The sequence below is a fragment of the Bacillus rossius genome, chromosome 7 (genome assembly GCF_032445375.1).
Source record: "Bacillus rossius redtenbacheri isolate Brsri chromosome 7, Brsri_v3, whole genome shotgun sequence".
NCBI classification, from domain to species: Eukaryota; Metazoa; Arthropoda; class Insecta; order Phasmatodea; family Bacillidae; genus Bacillus; species Bacillus rossius.
In genome coordinates, this window is record NC_086335.1 from 44370484 (window position 1) to 44393396 (window position 22913).

At 37.2% G+C, this 22913-nt stretch overlaps 1 protein-coding gene across 4 annotated transcripts in view; it reads right to left on the bottom strand.

Annotated features, from left to right (window-relative positions):
- Positions 1 to 22913, bottom strand: part of LOC134533924 (kinetochore-associated protein 1) — a 76867-nt gene that overhangs the window by 13228 nt on the left and 40726 nt on the right. For all 4 annotated transcript variants that reach the window (XM_063371731.1, XM_063371730.1, XM_063371733.1 and 1 more), the window contains 6 exons: positions 15489 to 15778; positions 13517 to 14439; positions 11997 to 12234; positions 5025 to 5187; positions 1048 to 1314; positions 307 to 496 (listed from right to left, as the gene is read on the bottom strand). In XM_063371731.1, coding sequence (XP_063227801.1) covers positions 307 to 496; positions 1048 to 1314; positions 5025 to 5187; positions 11997 to 12234; positions 13517 to 14439; positions 15489 to 15778 — 2071 coding nt within the window. The remainder of the gene's footprint in view (positions 1 to 306; positions 497 to 1047; positions 1315 to 5024; positions 5188 to 11996; positions 12235 to 13516; positions 14440 to 15488; positions 15779 to 22913) is intronic.

The following is a 22913-nucleotide window of genomic DNA, read 5'->3' on the forward strand; positions in this document are numbered from 1 at the left end:
TTATGATTGTACAACATAGTTATCAATTACTGTATTTTTTCTTTATATTTTCAGTTATTGTGGTTATTTGTTTATTTAAGGTTTTACGAGATGAAGGAACATTATTTTTGCAGTGTCTCATATTCTATTATCACACCATGAATATGAACAATACTTAATAAACTTTGAAGCTGATTAACACAAAATCCCACTTTTGTTTAAAAGTCCTTATTCCAGCCATTCCAAATAAAATATTCATGATATTAAGTTATAGCCATAAGTTGTGGGATTACTTGAGCTCTGCAATCTAGCAGAAATCCATAATACCTTGCAAGATTTTCTTCAAAGTTTGGAACCGGTTCTTGTTTGCATAACAGAACTGTTAAATCCATGGTAACCTCGTCCTTTTGTGTGGTATGTTGATATGGCATCATCCACTCCTTCACTTCCTCGGACCAAAACTCAAAAAGATCAAATTCGTGAAGGGCTGCCAGCATCTTCGCAGCTTTGTTGATATCTGCACACACAATCACAGCCATGCTGCATGACTAGAAACAACATTTGACATTTTTATTTTCAGGCCAATTTTGTTCTTAAAACATTACATTTCAATGTTTTTTTTTATGAAACCTGTTTATTAAAAACTATAGCATATTACCGGACAAATATGACACTTAAATGTTACATGATACTAATTTCTCAAAACAGTGTCATTTTGACTGGTGCATTATGTACTTTTACGATATAAATATTTGTAATAAGCATGGAACCAATAAAATAAATCTGATTTAAGTTTTTTTTTGTATTTGAAAAATGTACTAATGTCATAATGTAAAAATTAAGTAACTAATAACAGTAGCAAGATTAAAAAGATTTTTTTTTTTTGGCGTAAAATGTGGTACTAAATTTTGCACGAAATTACTTGTTAAAATGCATGTATGTAATAAGAACCCTGACCCCCAACTCCAAGTGAATTATAACTAAAAATCACTACCGGCGATGCTGGTTACTGAAACAATTCAATGTTGTTTGGGTTTGTCGTGTTCTCATGAAATCGGGAAGACGCACCGGGGCGGTCTGGCGCGGTGCCCCGGCTCCTGTCGACGACGCTGAGGTGCTGGTAGAGCACGTGCAGCAGCTGGCGCGGGTCCGGGGAGAACACGACGTAGCCGCTCTGCCCCAGCCCCAGGCCGTGCAGTATGTTGCTGGTGGCGCAGCGCAGGTGCTTGTGCCGCATCTTCACCACCAGCTGGGACGCCTGCTGGGTCCCCTTGCTGAGCGCCCACCTCTCCGTGTACTTGCGGCACAGCTCTGCAGCCGTGCACTGGTCCACGCCTGTCCAAACACGCACGCACGAGTCTTCACTTCCAACTACCGTCACTGCAAACATGCCAACGTTTGTAGCAAAACTAGCTAATGCCCGGCATGCGTTGCAATGCCTGAATCAAATATTTTTTTTGTATTAGTTTGAAGTAGGTACACATTAAAAAATACACTACTTATCTAATTCTCTATATCTTTAACTATCTCTCTACATATATCTCTATATCCCTATATCTCTTGCTTCTATATAACTATATATATAGTATTTCTCTATATCTCTGTGTACTGACACAATATAGCAATGAAAATATTAAATCCCTCTTTTTATCGCATAATTGTCGCACTCGCATAATCGTCGCAGCTGAATTTTAGGCCGTCAAAATTGGGACAAAACATTTTCCCGCGTAAACGTCGCATGTTGTTTTTGGTCCCGCTATTAGATGCCGTGCGCTTTGTGTCAGTATCTTTTCCATATAAAACAATATTTTAAAGTAGAAATATAATATTTATTTCGACATTACCACTTATTTAATTAACGGAAATACGAAGTTGTCTGACGTGTAAATTTACTTTTAAAGACAATTTTAAAAGTTATTTACTTTATTTGATCATCTGCGTCGCCGCAGTGTATTGGTGTAGGTATCTTCTCCGTATAAAACGATGTATTTTAAAGTAGAAATCTAATATTTATTCGGACATTACCACTTATTTAATGGAAATACGAAGTTGTCTGACGTGTAAATTTTCTTTTAAAAACGTTTTTCTACGTTATTTCCTTTATCTGATCGCCTGCGTTGCCGCGGTGTACTGTTTATAAAAATGTAGCCAGAGCATAATTCGTGTTTGGTTATGTTGCTTCCCGTATAGAGCGTGCGCACGTAGTTGAATATCGATATCTCGCCGATTCATGCAACGCGCGCTCTCTGTCAAGTGCCGAGTTAACTACATTTGATAGCCTGCACTCTTTAGTGGGAAGTGTGTACTACGACGGTAGTTACGCGTTAGTTCACGTCACAGATTCAAGTCGCTTGCGTTCGGGTCACAGATTTTGTCTTTCTATTTAAAGTTGAAGTAAGGTTTTTGTTTAATGAATTAATAATATAAATTGTTTGGCATGCTCTTGTTTACTCCACCTTTTTATTAAATAAACGTACTTTCCATGAACGGGTTTTGTTTTTATGAATAACTTTACCTAATAAATTATTATTTTTTCCGCATAATCGTTGCACCCCTACTTTTCAAACTTGATTTTAGAATAAAATGTGCGACGATTATGCGAGAAAACACGGTATCTATGTTTTTACCTATCTATAGTTTATCTATATTTTTACCTGTCTAAGGTGTAACATAGGCACATAAAAATACGCGAGTATTCGAATGGCAATGTTGTGACAAAATTTCAAAGCAATCCGTGAAGAACGTTTAAAGATTTAAGATTTTGAACCAACGAACATTTACTTTTTTTTATTTATGTAGATGAATGATTTATTATATTATTATTTTTACCATGCCTACCTAAAGGTACATAACTTTTGCTGTAGGGACAACACAAAACAATAAAAATTAAAGATAAACATAACACTAATTGACAAGACTAACAATAATAAACACAACTATACAAGAGGTGGGAACTGCATATAGGGTACGCACTACATACATGCAGGCAGGACCTACTGAGCGACAAGAGAGACACTACAGGAGAAAGTCACAACTGAGAAAAACATAAAATATTACATAAACACAAAATACAATAACAATAAAAACCATTCATTCTTTCACTTCATACTCAATTCATTTTCAAATAAATATACTTAGAAATAACGAATATTCGACTGAAATTTAAGTGCAGTGAAGCTGTTGCATATCACCTTTTGTAACCAACAAAATTAGGTAATGTTAAAGCTGTGTTTCTTGTGACATTTTAGTTAATTTAATTTTGTGATTACTGTTATTTTAGGATTTTCCTGTAAATCTCTCATGATAGTGTCCTTGCATTTTGTGTTTCGTCTCAAACTTTTCTTGAAATACATTTAAGCACCAAATGTTTATTTCAGAGCTATAATAGGTCATGCTAGTGATTATAGTTATATAGCTCTAAAATAAAATTTCGTAAATATCTGGTACAAAAATTTGTGACCCATTGTGATAAATCTAAAGGAAAATCCCTGTATTAACATGAATGATAAGTAAATTAATTAACTTACCTCAGCGTGCGAGATCAAGCTGTAAAAGTCAGTAACGTGAAGGATAAAATTAGCCAAACTTTATTACAATATATACCTCAGTAAACAGCAGAAAATCTAAAATTCAGACGGTGGGACAATCTGAAATAATTTTATGTTGAAAACAAGTGAATGATGCAGATGGCTACTACTGCAAATAAATCCCTAAAAATTTGGAAGTGTACTTCTTTCATTTTTTTTTTTTTTGGTATTTTATCTATACCCACTAATGTGATCTATATATTGGAGTTGGAAAAAAAAATAAGAAGTTGTTAAAATGTTAGTTTTTTTTTTTAAATTATCACAAAAAATGTTTTTACAAATATATTTCCCCACTTGTGCTATTAAAATTTGAAATTCATTCTTAAGAATATATTTGTATTAAAATTAAAATTCAATTTGAATGTAAAAACTAATAATTACACAAGCCTACTTTAAATGGAATTCATCAGCATACCAATTGTAACTCCATCATGATATATTTTTTCTTTTAGGCGCTAAAACGAACACCTTATATATTACGTGAAATACAACCCATATTAAATTGTCTCCATGTTGAAAACAAAAACACCACTTCATTTATGAGCATTCACTCTATTCTAATAATGGTAATATATTTAATATTCAAAAAATTAATAAGAGTGTAACTGTTTTTAATAAAAACCATTTTAACACAAATTTTTTTAGTACTTAGTACTACTTTGATTCCCATTACATTATTACATGTACACCACCATTTTCTTTGATATTTGATAACTAGGATTAATGATTGTTTACCTTTGATATTAGATGATTAATATATTTCATCAACAGCAGTACATCTCTAATTATAATTTCTTAATTTTTTTTTTTATTTAGTCGAGTACATGTGGAATCAGACTTGTGATTACTAAAACAAGTATTGTACTGTTTTTGTTTACTGTACAATAGTGGCAGTTCTATAGGAGGGTTGATGGGTTATATTGTCGTCCCCCCCCCTTTCCTCCCCAAAAAATCAAACATTACTAAAAAAAAAAAAAAAAAAAATTGTTTTATTTGTGATGTCAGATATGTACTGAAATGGTTTATTTTTTTATCATTTTTATTTTTCCAAAATTTAAAACTCCCCCCCAAAGGCATACATACAACTTCGAAAACTACTCAAGACATCCAAGTGATGTCTGTTTACGAAAAGCATTAAAGAATATGCTGAAGGTGAATGAATAGTTCTATTTCCATTATTTGTTTTAAAATGTAGTATTTTTAAGAGAGCTGAAAATGGCTAAAATGTGTGTTTTCAGCCTGTATAGAATCTTGGTAGCACTCAAGGAACTTTGCATAACTCCATTACAAACATTTCTCTGACATCAAATGTTATGGTTACCGCTAAAATCCCCTAGTTGCCCAATGCGCTACGAAAAAACTGCACACTAGTACAGAGCCTTGCTCCGCAGTAGAAGCATCAGCAAGCAACGTGATTGTGTTACTGTGACACGCAAAGACGTGATTGCCACGGCCCACCTGGAGGCATGTGGTGCGCCAGATAGTAGAGAGAGGCGCTGGCGACCTCAAGGTCCCCGAACTGCTCCGCGCACTGCTCGATCTGCTTCAAGAGCGTGCTGTTCCTCTTGTACACGCACCACTCCTCGTCCGGGGCACTCTTGTCGGATTGGATCACAGTCACCTGCGTCCATGCAACGCAGACGACAAGTCGCATACGCGCACTCTTTCAACGCACCCACCCTCTTACCATTACGTTCATCAAGAGGTAATTCATGTGTAAATAGTTACTTTTTCTGCATTCAATATTTATTTGGTGTAAACATGTTAGCTCTCAGTATATGAGTAGGGAGAGCGTGATGGTTCCGGGACAGTGTGTTCTGGCATCTTTGTTCTGGCAGTGTGGGCCACATGGCGAGGTGGACGTGGCACCACAAAGTCGGCAATGCACCACATGCTCGGGCCACAAGGCGAGAGTTGTTGTTATCATCTGCTGGTGGCGTCACAGGCGGCCATCTTGGCTCATTTTTTCCGAAGCTAGGGAGCGCTGGTGCGGTGTTATTTTTAATAGTAAAAATATTTTATCGATGCGACCATCCCCCCGAACCCATCGACACTGATCAGCACTCAGCGACGCTAGCCACTAGACCAGAGCGTTTGTTGAGGGAGGAAGAATTAAATAACGAATATTTGCTTTCATTTGTGCAGTGGTAAATTCAAACAGAGGCGCGCCATGTTTAAACTTATAGTACTAATTGCTGGCGACATATTTAAAAATTATACAGTCGTCTGCTGTGGGCAGCCATCTTTATTACTGGCGACATATTAAAAAATATATAATAGTCTCCTGTCTGCTACCAACTATTTTTTCCAGTATCGCCAACATAGGAAAAATTAATCAGCTGCTGGGACATTCATATTTTTTTACAGTGATACCAACTGTAAAAAATTTAATCTGCTGTATGCAGCCATCTTTTTATACTGGTGCCAAATTTAGACTTATAGTAGTAGATTGACATATGTGCATAATTAGAAGTATGCATATGTGTATGCTAACTTACAGCCATATTTTGTTTTACTGTGTAGTATTCCTTTATACTCAGTAATATTTCCGTAAAGTGTGTGTGTGTGTGTGTATATAAGTGAAGTTATTATTTTTAAGTATTTCACTTATTAAAGAATTTAAACCTATAGTAATAAAAGTCTTCAATTCTTTAAACCACTTATTACGTGTAATGTGTTAAACTGTGGTAGAATTTAAGAATATGTTTTTCAGTATGTTATAGGTATAAGTTTTAATATATTCCGTTAGTGTTTATGCACATTCATCTTGTGCAAGTAATAATTTTAATAATAAAATTATGTTTTGTTAAACATAACGTAATTTTGATTTAAAGATATATTGTGTTATATAGGCATAACCAGAACCATACTAGAATAAAACCAGTTTTCCTTCACTTTAGTATTGGTGCACCAAATGATACTTTATGATAGTGAAACTACCTTGGAATATTTTTTGTAAACTAAAATAGTCATAGTAAAAAGTAATCCGAAGTTTTAAATTAACTAAAAATAACTAGCTTTACAATGATTATAATAAATATTCTCATCACTGTGTCTCAAAGGTCTTAGTAGCATGGTGATAATGTGTGCGCTTCATAAGCATGAGGTCTGTGGTTCAAACATTGTCGAATGAAGAATTTTTTTTCTTTCCAATAACATAATATAATAATAATGTTGAATCAGCTCAACGAGGCAAAGATTTGTTTGTTGGAAATATTTAAAATCTCGCAGCTACAGCAAAACCCCCCACATCAAATTTTTTTTTAAAATAAATCCATCTCAACTAAAAAAATTTAAAGGATTTGATAGCGAACAGTACCCAAAGTGGTTCTATCCCCCCCTAAACATGAAATGAAATTCTGCCTACGCTCCTGCACATCAAAGGTATTAAAAGATGGTAACTCACATCATATATCAAGGATACTGGAAAGGAATCAGCCTTGGCATGTGGTAAAGAACAAATTACATGATTAGCCTTGGGGTTACTTCAAGAAACCACAGGAAACCAAAAAAAAAATGCCCACACCAGGACTAGAACTCTGGGTCCTTTGGAATGCTAGCACAGTGTGTCACAACTGCACTGCCTCGCTTCGTTAAAACTTTCAAGACTACCAAACAATGCACTGTTTGATGGGTCATTCCGTGTGAAATCACCAAATGTTTAATTAAATAGTTGCTCGACTATTTTTAAAAAAAATAATTTTTTTACCACATATAACCTTATCAATGGGTAGTTCAAAACCATATTCATTTTATTTTTGTGTGCCACCATTTTCAGTAGAGGCTTGTTTATCTTCCCAAGTGCGTGCTCTAACAGTGGTTTGCAGTGGTTTCAATAAAAGGTCATTGTTGACATTGTATTAAAGATAGAAGGTTCTGGTCTTCACTGAAGTAAAGTAAACATTGTATGGTTACCAAAAATGTCTAGAAATAAAGATATAATTTTTTTTAACCTTATGTGAAATGACCTTGAAATTTGTCAAAATTTTTATAAAAATTTCATTTTGAACATTTTTTTAAAGTGACTTGGAGTTGGAACCACAGGGCAAATATTTTTTTGCAATAAGTATGGATGGCAGACTTTCCAGAAAAAATGAGATAATGTGTGGGTTTAAACTCCTTCCTGGTTTTCTGTTGCATTAAACTTCTAAAATTTTCATTTTTTGAGTTTTTCAAGGTCAAATATCTCAAAAGGGGGACCAGGTAAAATTTTTCTGTTTCCACTATTTAGTACACCTACTGGTACTTAACAAATTCTGCAAGTTTCATTTTGTGGTTCAAACAGGTGTAGAAGTTAAAGGCTTTGAAACTTAGGTAAAAAGTTGTAATATTTTAGCTCTAATTACTTGACTGTAATCAAATTGTGTAACAGTTATTAATGTTTATTTTATTTCTTATGAAGTGCAAATATAATATAAGGCTTTGAGTTGTAACATATGGAAAGTTAAAAATAAATCATTTTGTAAGGAGGCATGAATGGACAAGTTGTGACAAGCAAACCTGATGTAACCATCCAAAGAGCAAGTTGTGACAAGTTGAATATATGTGCATTGCAGCCAACCACTTTAGTCTTGTGTCTGCTGCCAAGGAGTAAAGATGTGTTTGTGTTCTGTGGTTTTGTATGTGCTGTCTACTCTAATATTGTTTATTTGGCTCCACACAAGTATTGCTGGTATGTGTTACAATTCTGCATTGAAGTGAGCTACTTAGTTGTTACCTGCAGTTTCTGTCTCAAAGTGACTACGTAGAACTATCTACCAGAAGTATGGAGTGTTCTTTGGGTACTTTTACACATGAAGATTGTGAAAATGATTCATATGGCAAGTATTACCTAAAATTATCATCAGACTTCACTAAATCGCAAATTGACCTTCTTAAGAAAAGAAGTAAGTTACATAACATTGTTAATGTGTGTACTTTCCACGAAAAAAAATATCTGGACAAGTATAATCATCTTTTTGGAAATTCGTGTTGCGATCCATTTAAATACCATAAAAAAGTTATCAAAAAACAGTTAAGGGAAATAACTGTAGAGTTGTCTGAAAGATGGCCATCACTGATTCCTGGCAAATCTGTTTGTTGCTCTTGTCATAAAAAACTTTCAAGTAATGTTGAGGGGAATTTAGGTACTAGTACTAGCAACTGTGATAACGAAGAACTATTCACCGCACCTGAAATTGTTGTAGAGTCTATCAATCAAGCTGGCTCTGCTTTAGGAGTTTCCCCAACTAAAATTATTAAACTTAGTGATACAAAAAAACATCTAGAAGTTAGACGAACTGTGAGCAAATTTTCTTGTGCAATTAAGAAAAAATTAAGCGACACTTTTACCATCACCTGTGAGTCTCAAGATGAGGATGATGAAGAAATAGCTGATACTGCAATAAAAGACATGGAAATTCATATTGAAAATCTCAAGAAAAGAATTAAGACCTGTACATCCAACAATGAGAAAATACAAGTCATTAGTGTAGTGCCAAAAAGCTGGTCAATGAAAAGAACTGCACATGAGTTAGATGTAAGCGAATATCTGGTTAGAAGAACACGTGAAATTGTTAAGAAACGTGGTGTTATTCCACAGCTCACATCTAAGAAAAAAGGGAAAGAATTGCCTCAAGAAACTAGAGATCTCGTTGTTCAATTTTATGAAAACGATGAAGTTAGTAGAATCTGTCCTGGAATGAAGGATACAAAATCGGTTCGTCTTGATGATGGGAAGAAAGAACTAAAGCAAAAACGTTTAATTCTGTGTAATTTAAAAGAACTATACCAAAAGTTTAGAGAAGAGCATCAATCTGTAAAGGTTGGGTTTTCTACATTCTGTATTCTGCGTCCCAAGTGGTGCATCCTTGCAGGAGCTAGTGGCACTCATTCTGTTTGTGTATGTTCAATTCACCAAAATTTCAAACTAATGACTATGGCAGTAAAAACAGATGACTGGAAGGTCCTTCTTGAAAATATTGTGTGTGATTTAAATAGTGAAGATTGTATGTTTGGAGAGTGCCCAAATTGTCCTGAAGTAGGAAACCTGAAAGTAGATGAACTATTGCAGGGTGTCAGTGATGATGACGATATCACATACAGTCAGTGGATAGTAGCAGACCATTGCAACCTTGTAACGATAGTAGAACCACATGCTGAATTCAAAGAGAAATTTGTTAGTAAACTAATGGCATTGAAGAAACACCATTTCATCTCGCAGAGTCAATCACAATTTCTGAAAAGTAAGAAAGAGAATCTACAAAGTGATGAATGTGTAATAATTCTGGATTTCTCAGAAAACTATACATTTATCATCCAAGATGAGATCCAGAGTTATCATTGGATGAATTCTCAGGCCACAATTCATCCCTTCTGTGTGTACTACAGAGATGATGCTAAGAATTTGTGTACTAAGAGCCTTTGTGTTATAAGTGACTGTATGAATCATAACACAGTTGCTGTGTACACATTCCAAACAAAGTTGATACACTTTGTTAAGTCCCTTATTCCTAATTTGAATCGAGTTGCCTATTTTTCTGATGGATCGGCTGCTCAATACAAGAACAGGTTCAATTTTTCTAACTTGTGCAAGCATAAAGAAGATTTTGGATTAGAAGCAGAGTGGCATTTCTTTGCAACAAGTCATGGAAAGGGGCCTTGTGATGGTATTGGTGGAACTGTCAAGCGACTGGTGGCTAAGACAAGTTTACAGCGACCGAAAGAAGGCCATATCATAACACCAATGAGTATGTTTCAATTTTGTGTGGAAAACATAAAAGGAATAAATTTTGTGTTTGTGGGAGAAAGAGAAGTTCAGGAGGCAGATCTTCACTTAAAAAGCAGGTTTGATAATGCTAAAAGAATTTTAAGCACTAGAGATCAACATTGTTTTAAACCGAAGAACACATCAACAATACAATACAGCATCATTTCAGCATCGTTTGATACGAAACACAAAGAATATCCAATTGATGGCACTACTGGTGTTTTTAACATTAGTGACATCTCAGTAAACGACATTGTTGTGTGTGTTTATGATAACAGATGGTATATTGGTAGAGTTTGTGAGGTTTCTCAAGAAAACAGTGATATCAAGGTGGTCTTCTACACACCAGGTGGTCCATCTACAAGCTTCAGTAAAACAAAAGATGATGTTTTATGGGTGGAGATGAAGAATGTTCTAGACATTTTGAAACCTACAGAGTTCACTACTATAACAGGTAGAACATTTAATATAACTGAAGAGAAAAATATAGAACTCTCTCAGAAACTGCGGGTCAAACTTGTAAAATAAATCTGTTGCAGCTGACATTTTTTTTTGTGGTTTGCAAATCTGGATAATGTAATAGGGTGAGTTTTATGTTTTTTATTATTAGCACTACAAATTGTTTTAACTTAAAGGTAAAATCACTAAAAGACTATGTGAACATGAGCCACTGTTAATTTTTATTTTCTACGTAAAATGCAACTTTTTACCCAAGTTTCAAAGCCTGTAACTTCTACACCTGTTTGAACCACAAAATGAAACTTGCAGAATTTGTTAAGTACCAGTAGGTGTACTAAATAGTGGAAACAGAAAAATTTTACCTGGTCCCCCTTTTGAGATATTTGACCTTGAAAAACTCAAAAAAATGAAAATTTTAGAAGTTTAATGCAACAGAAAACCAGGAAGGAGTTTAAACCCACACATTATCTCATTTTTTCTGGAAAGTCTGCCATCCATACTTATTGCAAAAAAATATTTGCCCTGTGGTTCCAACTCCAAGTCACTTTAAAAAAATGTTAAAAATGGAATTTTTATAACATTTTTGACAAATTTCAAGGTCATTTCACATAAGGTTAAACAAAATTATATCTTTATTTCTAGACATTTTTGGTAACCATACAATGTTTACTTTACTTCAGTGAAGACCAGAACCTTCTATCTTTAATACAATGTCAACAATGACCTTTTATTGAAACCACTGCAAACCACTGTTAGAGCACGCACTTGGGAAGATATACAAGCCTCTACTGAAAATGGTGGCACACAAAAATAAAATGAATATGGTTTTGAACTACCCATTGATAAGGTTATATGTGGTAAAAATATTAATTTTTTTAAAAATAGTCGAGCAACCTCAACTTGGTGATTTCACACGGAATGACTCTGATATGACTGACCTTAAATCAATATACTTAAGTTTGATTTCTTCCTTGTAAGTAGGCTTCACGGTAAGAAAGCTTGAACTTTATTTTTTTCAGTAGTACACTACAAAATAAAACTCAGAATCATCAGCATTTGTATGCAAAGCAAGGAAAGTTTCTGCCTGAAAATTATGCAGTACAACACATGAGAATCGTCCTGAAAATATCATGTTCAACCAGAACGAACCTCGTCGAAGGGTTTTTGTGGTAAAGGAAGGAACATGACGGGAAACACCACCACGAACGACGCGAGCCACTCACGGACTCCTTGATGGCGATCCCCAGTATCCGGTCTCGGTCCAAGGGCAGGGTGCCGCACGCCATCAGCCACTGGTTGTACGTGGCCAGGTTTATCTCGGAGCCGAGCAGCTTCAGCACCTTCCACTTGTCCTGCTGGATGAACACCTCGAGGGGCAGGCGGTACTCTGCGATGGGCGGCAGGCCGTTGCTGTCGGGGAACCGCAGTAGCCACTGCTCCCTCTCTTCCTGCTGCGGCGGCCTGCCACAACACATTACCGTGTTTATTACTTGTTTTCTTTTTGTCACATGCACCAGAATGAGAAAAAAGAAAATTTTTCATTTACTTAATAAAAATTTAACACTTACTGACAGTCATCGTATAGCCTAAACTGGTGAACCTAGAGCATTGAAATTTGGAGGAAATATTCCTTGAATACCATAGGGCTGTACTAAGATGTATTTTTTTAAATGATATCCCTAATGGGGTCAAAAAGGGGTGGTAAGTTTGTATGAAGTGAAATAGCACTCAATGAATCACTCTCACAAATTATCAGCAACTATAAGACCTACAGACTTTTGGGACGTGTGTTCATTTTGCTACATATAAATTTGCTAAGAAAGGATTTTACAAAAATCTGGTTCCAAGGAGGGTTGTGGGGGCATTAATAATCATGATTTTCTATTTTTTTAATGATATTGCATTCTTGGTGCTTTCTTCGTCTCCATCACAATGGCTATTGCATTGCTGATGCCTCCTGCATCTCCTAGAGATTCTTTTAAATTTTAATTCTTTACTCACTTTCAAATTTTAATTAGTTATCAAGACAGGTTGTGGGGATGATAAAGATTACAAATTCCCCATTTTTAGTATTGAAATTCAGCAGCGATGTTCATTATATTAAATAGCCATCAACTGGGAATGTGGTTTTCCAAAAATCAGTTCCCAACTGAGAACGACATTATCTGAAAATCAGCTCCTTAGCCCAAGCAACATTAGTTTTTTTTTATCACACCAAGTAAGTATAATACCTTCTAACACCCTTACAAAAGTACACACACCCATTTTTTTAATATTTTTCCAGTGTTCCTCCAGCCAAATACCAGCCAATCACGTCACTCGCTGGGCTCCTGCCGGGTTGAAGTGCAGGCAGTGTGTGTCATTATAGCACGTGAAACAAACAAGACAGAGACTGGAAACGTGAAGCAGCAGTCAAAGCATCCCCCTTGGATTTGAAGCGTACTAAAAGTGATCGCTAAAGTGACACTAAAGGTCAGACCAAATAGCTTCCCAATACAGTTTCAGAATACAACAAAGTAACAATTAAACTGAATTCAAGAAAGGATAACATGAAAACCACATAATACGGGCCCGGATAATTAAGATTTCACTGTACCTTGGGAAAATTCTAAACTGTGAGTTACTGTATTTGGCCGGTGATTTAAAAAGTGTCCATTATTCGCTGTACATTAATAACTATTGAATAATCTATGACATTTCATAACTCAGTGACATGCATCAAATAATTTAACAACATACGTACATGTTTCTCTGATATGTTTTGAGATACAGGACGATGCTGCTTATCCTGAACTGGTGAGAGGTGTTGAGGCTCCTAAGCAGCTTGAAAACACACATGTACATTTCGTAATGGTAGAAGTTAATGTTGCTCATGAGCTCGATCAGGAACACCGAGATCCGTTTCTCATATTCGGCTTTGAGCAAATCCACCACTTCCTTGCACTTTGCGAACACCTCCTCCTCGTCGTTTTTTACCACCATTTCTCTCCTGCCCTCGAAGTTTGTGGTAACAACCATCTGCGGTTCCCAGGAACCTATCACCTTCTCCAGGTACTTGGTCAAGGACGTGAGCAGCCCGACGTCAAAGTCGTAGCAGTACTCGATGATCATGCTCAGGTTCACGCCCCTCGCGGACGTCAGCCCGTCTAGTATCACATCGACGAAGGAGCCGTCTCCACGGAAGAGGTCGCCGCAGGGAACCCCCAGGGAGATGAGCTTCTCGGACCACTTGAGCCTCTTCAGGAGGTCCTTGTACCAAGCCCTGCCTGCGGACTCGTCCGTGATCATGCTGAACTGCAGCCCGAGCTGTGCCAGCAACTTGGACCTGTAGCTGTCCGAGGAGAAGCGGTTCAGGTACTCCCGGAACAGCTGGGCACGGTCTCCGCTGACAAACGAGCACAGCACGCCCAAGGCGAGTGCCTGGTCGATCCTGATAGCTCCGATCGTCTTGAGGAGCAGTGCCGGGAGGCAGCCGTCGACAGCGTCCCGGAGCTTGGCCCTCACGCGGTGGGCCTCCACGCCGCTGCTGTACTTCTCCAGGGATGCCTGCAGCATGGAGAGGGACCCGGCCAAGGTCGCCGCGGCCTGCAGGCTCAGGAGGTCGCCGTGTTGGCACAGGACTTCGCACACCGAGTCCATCCTCGACAGAAGCTCTTTCCGGCGATGCTACACAACAGATGACGACACACTCACAAAACAAGAACAGTGGAGAGGAATTCAGCTACTGCCTACTGTAAAAAGCTATCCCAGCATTTTCCTGGAGTGATTTTGAAAAACCATGGATAAATATAAATCAGAATGGTCAAATTAGGATTTCAACCTGGGTCCTCTAGAATGAGAGTACCTGTGTTTTACCAATGTGCCACCTCTCTCTCTCTTTCTTTCTTTCTCTCTCTTTCTTTCTTTCTCTCTCTCTCTCTCTCTATGTATGAATATATATATATATATATATACACACACACACATGCAGGGACACATTGAAGGACACATTGCCATCTGCGATACCTGCAGTATAATTAAAACATAACATGATTTTTTTTCTCCAGGTTAACAGTGCATTCTACAACTAATTTTTTATTTGACTTCCAACAGTCATTCCTGTAAACACCTGCACAAAATTCAACATCAAAGCATTCAGCTGTTCAAAATGGCAGCTTACTTATTACTAATTTTATAATTGAAAATTGATCAGATTAACTGGCATACACTATGCCACTATGCTCATTGTCAAAACACATGTTGACATTCGATTAAGAAACAAAGTAATAAAATGTTATAGATAGATCATAATTATGCAATATTCATCCTAAAAGTATAGAGTTTTCAGTCAGTTCTTGTACTATGGTCATTGTTTGCAAATAAGATATTGCAATATGTCATTAAGATAAATTTAGCAAGGGCTGAACAAACTTAATTTTAACAAAATTTTGTATGCATAACTAAAAAAATTACTCCTTTAATCATTCCTCATTAGAAAAGCACATTTTTTTTCAACTAAAAAAATTTATCTGATGTACTTCAAAATTAATGATAAAGGTGTTACACAAGAATGAATTATTCAGTAGTTATTGGATAAAAAATTAGTCTAACATCACATTCACTAATTATTGAACAAGAAGATTCCTGTGATAAATTAACAAAATTATTTCTCAACACTTATTTAAACTCTATCACTTCTATAAATGTATAAACAGCAAAATCATAATACAACTCACTTTGGTAGCTTTCAGCCACTTTGAGTCATTGTTGTTGCTGAAGTTAAGGTAGAATGCACTGTCCGTCCTGTGCCAAACTTTCTTGCGGCTGTAGTACACGATGAGCAGGAAGAATTCGCTCAAGACACCGGCAGTTCCCGCCGCCTCTGGGTGCGAGTCATAGTAGAGAGGAGTAAGGCGCCATCGGACATAGTGGTCCCTGGTGTTCTGGGTGTTGGCAGCACTGTTGCTAAGCGACTGGTTCAACATCCAGGCCCATGAATACAGCGACACCCAATCATGTAGCTCGCCTGTAACAATCATGCAGTAAAAGTTTAAGTACAGTATAACTGATAAAATATGGAAAGCCAATGCCTGATTTTCTTGAAACTTAATACGTAGCTACTTCAATCATTTCAACAAAAAAAGGTTAATAGTTAAAAGTTTCATACCTAAATTAAAATTGCACGTACAAATAAAAAATCTAGGTAAGCCATTATAAAGGTGAAGCAATAGCTGAATACACTCTCAACACTCAGTGCACAATACTGCCACGTTTCAGAATTTTCCAGTACTGCCTAATTTAAATTTTAATTGTTTCATGGTCCGGACTGTGAGTAGGTGCCACGGCTGTGCAGTGGTGTGACTCGTTAATTGGGGGCACGAGGCTAGTGCTAATCGAGCGCTGTGCTGGCACAACAAATTACTGCGGTTTTACCTCAGCTGCGTGCATTAGCACGGCCATCGTGCGCTGTGGTGTGAGTAGCGCGGGTTGCACCAGTGTGTCTTGCTGACGAAATGGGGACCTATTTAGCTAGCCTCCAAGCCCTGGTTATGAAATTTGGATGGGGCGGGACTGAAATGTTCTGGAAGATGTGACAGAAGGTTCTTAAACCGTGTGTCAGCCACTGCAAATGGCTTGCTGGACTGACTTTGTCCCCCCTGGAAATGAGTCTCTCAGGTTTGCATTCTCGATGCAAGAATAAAAATTTAATGTCATTAAGGTTCACTTGGATCAGGAGGGACCTTTTAGTAACTCAGCTGAAGTGCACGAAGTTTGAAGTGAAATCATCACAATTCAGAGTCACACAGCAGAAGAGAAAAGTGCATCCAAGAATGATTGCAAATCGCAAGTATAAGTCCCTCTAAGGAGCCTAACTCCTTAGACGAACTAATTACATAATAAAATTTCCTTAAGATTTCTGTAGTTATATAAATTTAAAGATTTTGATATCTTTAAAAGTTTATTTTGAAAGTCCCATAAAATAAAAGTAAAATAAATAAATTTCATGATTTAAAATATTAATTTTTGTAATAACAAGACTAATTTATGAATACCGATATTTAGTTTATTTATAATAAATATTTATTGTTTTCAAACCTAGTGTTTATCTCCCATCAAACACCCCTGCATAAGTTGTTGAATTTAGTTTAAATATCCTGTTAAGCTGTAATGACATTAGTCTAAAGAAATGGTTACTATCCTCTCCCAGACCACACATTTGGACGATGGTTTAAGAAAAATAAGTTACCCAATGCTCTAGTTACATTTTGTCCCTGAGCAAGAAGTTGAAGCTAGAATAACACATTTTAATCAAACAAATCCCCGTTCATCCCATTGATTTCTACGCCATCCATTACAATGTGAAGAAAATCTTTATTGTCCCATGCACACCTCTGGTCAATAAGCCGTCCAAAATGTGCCCGGGCCGTGACCGTCTGGTCAGTTGCGTCACCCGTTGCCAGGGCGACCACACCCGCCTCTCCGGTTGCCCTAGGCAACCACGCCGAGGGCCAACGAAGCAGCCAGAGCCCACCTGTCCAGCCACTATACCTCTCCCACCAGGCAGGCCGAGTGCGCACAGTAACACATAGTACTGGAATTCCCAGAAGCAGCTGGTGATTCCAAGGAACCCACCCTTTTACTAGGTCATCCGCTAGCCCTCAAAAAGGGTATAAAAGGATGAATGAGGCAGCGACTATCCGCATCCGGGAGATTGCAAATACACGAGGTCCAGTAGTACATATATTGAATACCAACTCGCGAACAATCTGACTACAATTTTCAAATTAATAGAATTCCTTTGCTTCGAATCATGGTTTCTGGCCCACCGCCCAGGCCTGGTCAGCAATCAAGAGGTGCAGCGATCCTCTTGGCTTGGGTGCATCAAGATGAACGATGAAGAATGAGGCAGACGCAAAATAACGAAGGGCCTGCGATACAGCAGCGAGCTTCGGGCGCAGTGACGTACGGCATGAGTCGTTTGCCAGTCCTGCACGCCACCGCCATGCGGCGCTATTGGGTCCAGGGTGCACTCACTCGCCACAGGGGGCAGCACTGGCTGCAAGCTGACAAGGCCGAGTGCAGCTTGCTGTCCTCCAACAGTTCACCTCCCTGACCAGGGAAACTACACTCTGCACGATGATATGCCTCAGCGTGAGATTGGCTTAGTTCATACTTACTGGGAGAATACTGAGCTATCGCGTGCGGCCGTGGAGCTTCACACTACGTGTCACACCTGAGTTTAATACATCACTTGAATCTCAGCATACTAAAAAGCCTAAAATAGCTCAGACTTCACGACATACACAACACGCCATTTACCCGATCTAGCCGGTGAGGAATATCCTTGTCACCCCCGCTGTACATTATATTAAAATACACTAGAGTCCTGTTATAGCGAAGTGTCACGGTTCCGGGTTTGATCCTCGCTATAACCGTGTCCTCGTTATAACCGAATTGAACAAATTTTGGCCCCCAAAAAATAAAAATTAACCGAAAATAGCATAAAAATTGTGTTTAAACCTGTATAATTGTAAAATAACAGGTTATATTAACGAAATCTTAATTTCTGTGAGCAGATGTGTGAATTCTCTTTAAAACGATACCCCACAAGTACGGATGCGATCACAGATTACGTCAAAATAACCAGAACCCTACCATGCCACGTAAGTATAGCATCTCAGCCCGCGGCCGACGCAGCATTGTCCTGCTATCTATCGTCGACGCGGGCTGTCTGCTGGCGGCCATGTTGGTTCGGGTGGTGCTAGTGTAGCGCGACGATTTAATTCCTTACAAAAAAGCAGCAGTGCGGCAACGCACGTACGCCTCAAACAAAATAGTCGCTGGAAAACTATACTTTTTTCATTTAAAGAAACCTGTCAACTTTTTTAGAAAATAAATTTGGGATTAAACTCAAACCATCACCACCCCTTTCCCGGACAGATACCCCAACAACTGACCGAAACAAAAGTTAAATAAAACTGTCCTAGCGATTCGGAAATAAATAAGGTAGTGCCTAGCCTACTAGAGGTGTAAAAGTAACGAAAAAATGGGTACCCATATGTATTCGTTACTATAACAATTAGTAATCGTTACTATCCTTACGTTACTCGTTACTTCTGATACCGCATAACATGCTATGTTATGTTGCAGCAATGAATCCAGTCGTATTGCGTACGCGTACAGTATGACGTCGCGTAAATAATAAATAGAATATAAACAATTAACAATATTTGATAATTAATAGTTTTGTTAACCAAGAAACAAATCTCATTAGAGCGGTTTTTTAATATTATTTTTTTAAGATAACAACAACAACCAAAAAAAAACGTGAAAATACGCGATTATAAAAACAAAAACATACATAAACTTAGACGACAAATTTCCAAATTATACTTTACTTAATAAACAAACCTCGTTCTTTGTAACGTAAATTCATCTAATATGCGCGCGCATGCGTAAAACATACGAATAATGCGAGTAACGAGATGCAGCAGTGTGTAACGTTTCGTTACTCGTTACTAGGTGGCGCACCCGTTACTCAGTACCGAATACATACGGTTTGCTACAGCTCTAGTGCCGACGGAAGTTTGATAAAAGAAAGAAAGGACGGGATTCTATTTTTAAAGCCACGCACTTAGGTGGCGACTGCAAGGCTGAAGAATGTGACAGGCGTCAACGGCAAGATGTCTAGTGGTGAGCGAAAGGGGTGGAGATAAAGCAGACAAATAAAAAAAGCGCGCTTCAAGCGATCACGCCGTAAATTCCTCAAAAATACCTCGTTATAGCGAGCACGGTAATAGCGAGAACACGGCCGTGCTCGCTATAACGAGATTATACAGTAATTTAGCACTTGTGAGGAACATATTTCCTTAAGTCATGACCGTAGGAGAATAAATAAATACACAATATTTATTTAAAATACCTTCCTTTTATTTTTTAGGTTTTATCTCAATGAATTTGTTTCAATCTAACTTCTTACTGTATCTATGTTTTGAATATTTTTTTCAAGTTTTTTTTTAGTTACCAATAGTAAGTAAGCTTTGTAATTAGCAAAATCTAATATAACATTTTTAATCAATTAAATAAGTCAGAGGTCTAGTATTACTCACAAACATTTCTTTCTGGACATACAAATGTTAAACATATTTTTCTGCATGAAAAAGACCAAAAGACATATGTGCTATCATTCTGGAAGAATACATAATTTCTAAGCTTTTTTTCCGTACATACACTGAACCAAAGCAATGGCATCAGTATTATTTTAGTTGAAACTTCACATTGCTTCTTTACATTATTCTGGGATATTTGCACTAACCATCCTTTGCTACATGTAATTGTTTACCCTCGGAACAAAAATAACTTTGTATTACATAACAACCATGCTTTTGTACAAAATGAATTACATAGCATTGTAACTCCTATGTAATTTCTAGGGACTGTGAACACACTTTTTATTAATGAGTAGAGGCACGATTATATGGTAATGCGCGATAAAACGAAATAACACCGAAAACCGCTTGAAAACACGAAATAAAACGAAATTGTGCGAAATCCGCGATATGTCACGAAATTTCGTCTATCCTGATTATTTACGTTTTTTTTTCTTTCCATTCTGTAAGGAAAATTCACTATCTTCAGCACAATCAAATATTTCTGACACTAACTAGCAGCCATATACATTAAATTATATGCAACGGTGATTCATTATAGATCTTTAAATGAAGTCTCGGGATTAACGGTAATCTTGTGTACCATAATAATTTAAGATGTTGATAACTATGATACAATGGCCGCCATTCACTTTCTGTAAATACAAAAATAACAAACGTCCAAAATATTTTTTTCTAAGATTACGTTTTTAATCATTAAAATATTACACACTAAAGCACATTGCTTTTACTGTTTATTTAAAATAAAGTACTTAGGGTACGAAAATAAAATTAACCCTGCTTAACATAACGATTGTAAATAATAAATAGTACATGTTTATGTTGGTATTAATTTTCACGTGCGTATGTTGGTATTCGGTAAGCGTTTGTATTCGCATCTATTCTCCATTGTTTTGATATTTCCAGCATGGCAAGTTTTTGCGTATTAAGAGGTTAAATTCTTCCTATGTGATTAAAAATTTTTGATAATGCCTAAAACGAAGGTATCTCCAAGTGACCGATCAAAAGAATTTTCCAGCAAAGGATAAAATTTTAATGTGCAAATTCTGTAACTGCAGGCTAGACTACGAGAGACGCGATACGCTTGTGAAACATGTCGCGAGTGAGAAACATAAGCTTTTGAGGCAAAACTCATCTGTTAAACGACATCCTTGTCTAAGAGTCTTTAATGCCATTAATTTGCTGTTCAACCCAAGATATGTGAGTAGGGTTAGCATAGAAGATTCAAACCTACAGAAGTCTCTGCATAACTTGCCTTCTGTTTCCCATCTTCCCATTGATACATTGGGTACACATCGTTTGCCCTACAGGCGTTTGCCCTAAACGTAGGGCAAATGCCTGTAGGGCAAACGACTTTAGGGCAAATGCCGTTTAGTGCAAACGACTGTAGGGCAAATGCCGGCAAGCACTTATGTTTTGGATTAACGAAACCACGCCAACTTTTAGGGCAGACGCGTGTAGGGCAAATGCCTGTAGGGCAAACGACTGTCGAAAAACTTATTTTAGGGCAAATGCCTTTAGGGCAAATGCCGGAGCTTGGACAGAATGGTATTATCAAACATTTTGTGCAAACGCCTGTAGGGCAAATGCCTTTAGGGGAAACGCCTGTAGGGCAAATGCCTTTAGGGCAAACGCCTGTAGGGCAAATGACTTTAGGGTAAACGAAGTTTAGGTTATTTTGGGAAATATAGGTTTTTTTCAATTATGTATCGATTCAAACAGTGTTCTTGTAGTTTATATTTCCTCCGCAGATGGCAGTACCTAAATAAATGTTTTCCCTCTAAATGCAAAGTTTACAAAACCGTCGCTAGATGGCACTTATGTAAGCCTATATCGAGGTTTAGTGGGAATTCATGTGGTATGAACTTCCTAGATTTACCAACAGATGGTTCCCTGCGCTAAGTTCAATGTTATCGAATATTTTTTCTGTAAATTATTTCGGAACATTAGGTGATGTAAGGTCTTCGACCAAAAAAAATCGTATAATAAGAAAACAGCATTGGCGATTTAACAAAAATATCGCTGGAAAAAGGTACAACTTTTTTTCCGGGGCTTTGCTTATTTCAATTTCAGCTGTAAGACGCGCATTACGCTATGATTATTTAAAATAGTACGAGCATCTAGGTAAATAATGCAAATACTAGCTGTTAATTAGCATAATAGTACTAATGCGGTTAAACTCCTACATATTGTTCATACTATTTTATTCTGGAATGTATACACAACATACAGCTGAAGTACACAATGAAGAAGTACCTATTCCAGTTAGTTTTGATCTGGGTTTTCCATAATTTGCATTTAGTTTGTAATGTTTGTGTTAGATCATTTTGACGTTCAGTTATAAGAGTTGGCCGATAATAGTCATTGGTTGGCATGATTCTTAAAATAAGCTATATCCGTAATATAATATATATTTAAATATATCCATAATATTTCCCATAGTTCCATAGTGGATTCCACTTATATTCACAAAATAAAATAATGAAGATACGTAATGGTATTTCTCAATAATAATAATGTGACTTTAGCCCACCGCACCCAGAACGACTTTCCTTGCGGGATTGTATGCATATTTTTTGTTCCACAATATTCCTTCCTTCTTCCAAAGTGACTTGCAGTGACGCGATGTAATGTTCACACTTACTTAATAGTTCATTTTCAGGAAGATCACACCCTTTTACATCAGTGACTTGCCCTGATGAGGATCCATAGTCAACTTTTGGTTTAGTCGATTGGAGTTCACGCCGTTTTAGTTTCAACCGACTATCTTCTTGGTAAGCCAGTTTACGCCGAGTTGTGCCGTGTCGAATCTTTTAACGAATGACTTTCTTGTTTATTGAACCAGGACTCCTACCTGACATTTTTTTGAAAAGGCTCTTCTCACAAGCTAAACCTTTTTTTTAATCTTTCCTGCCATGTAACATTTACGCTGAAAAGAGCCTCGCTGTGTCTGTGTGTAGGTAATTTATTATTTTGCGTCCATTAAATTTG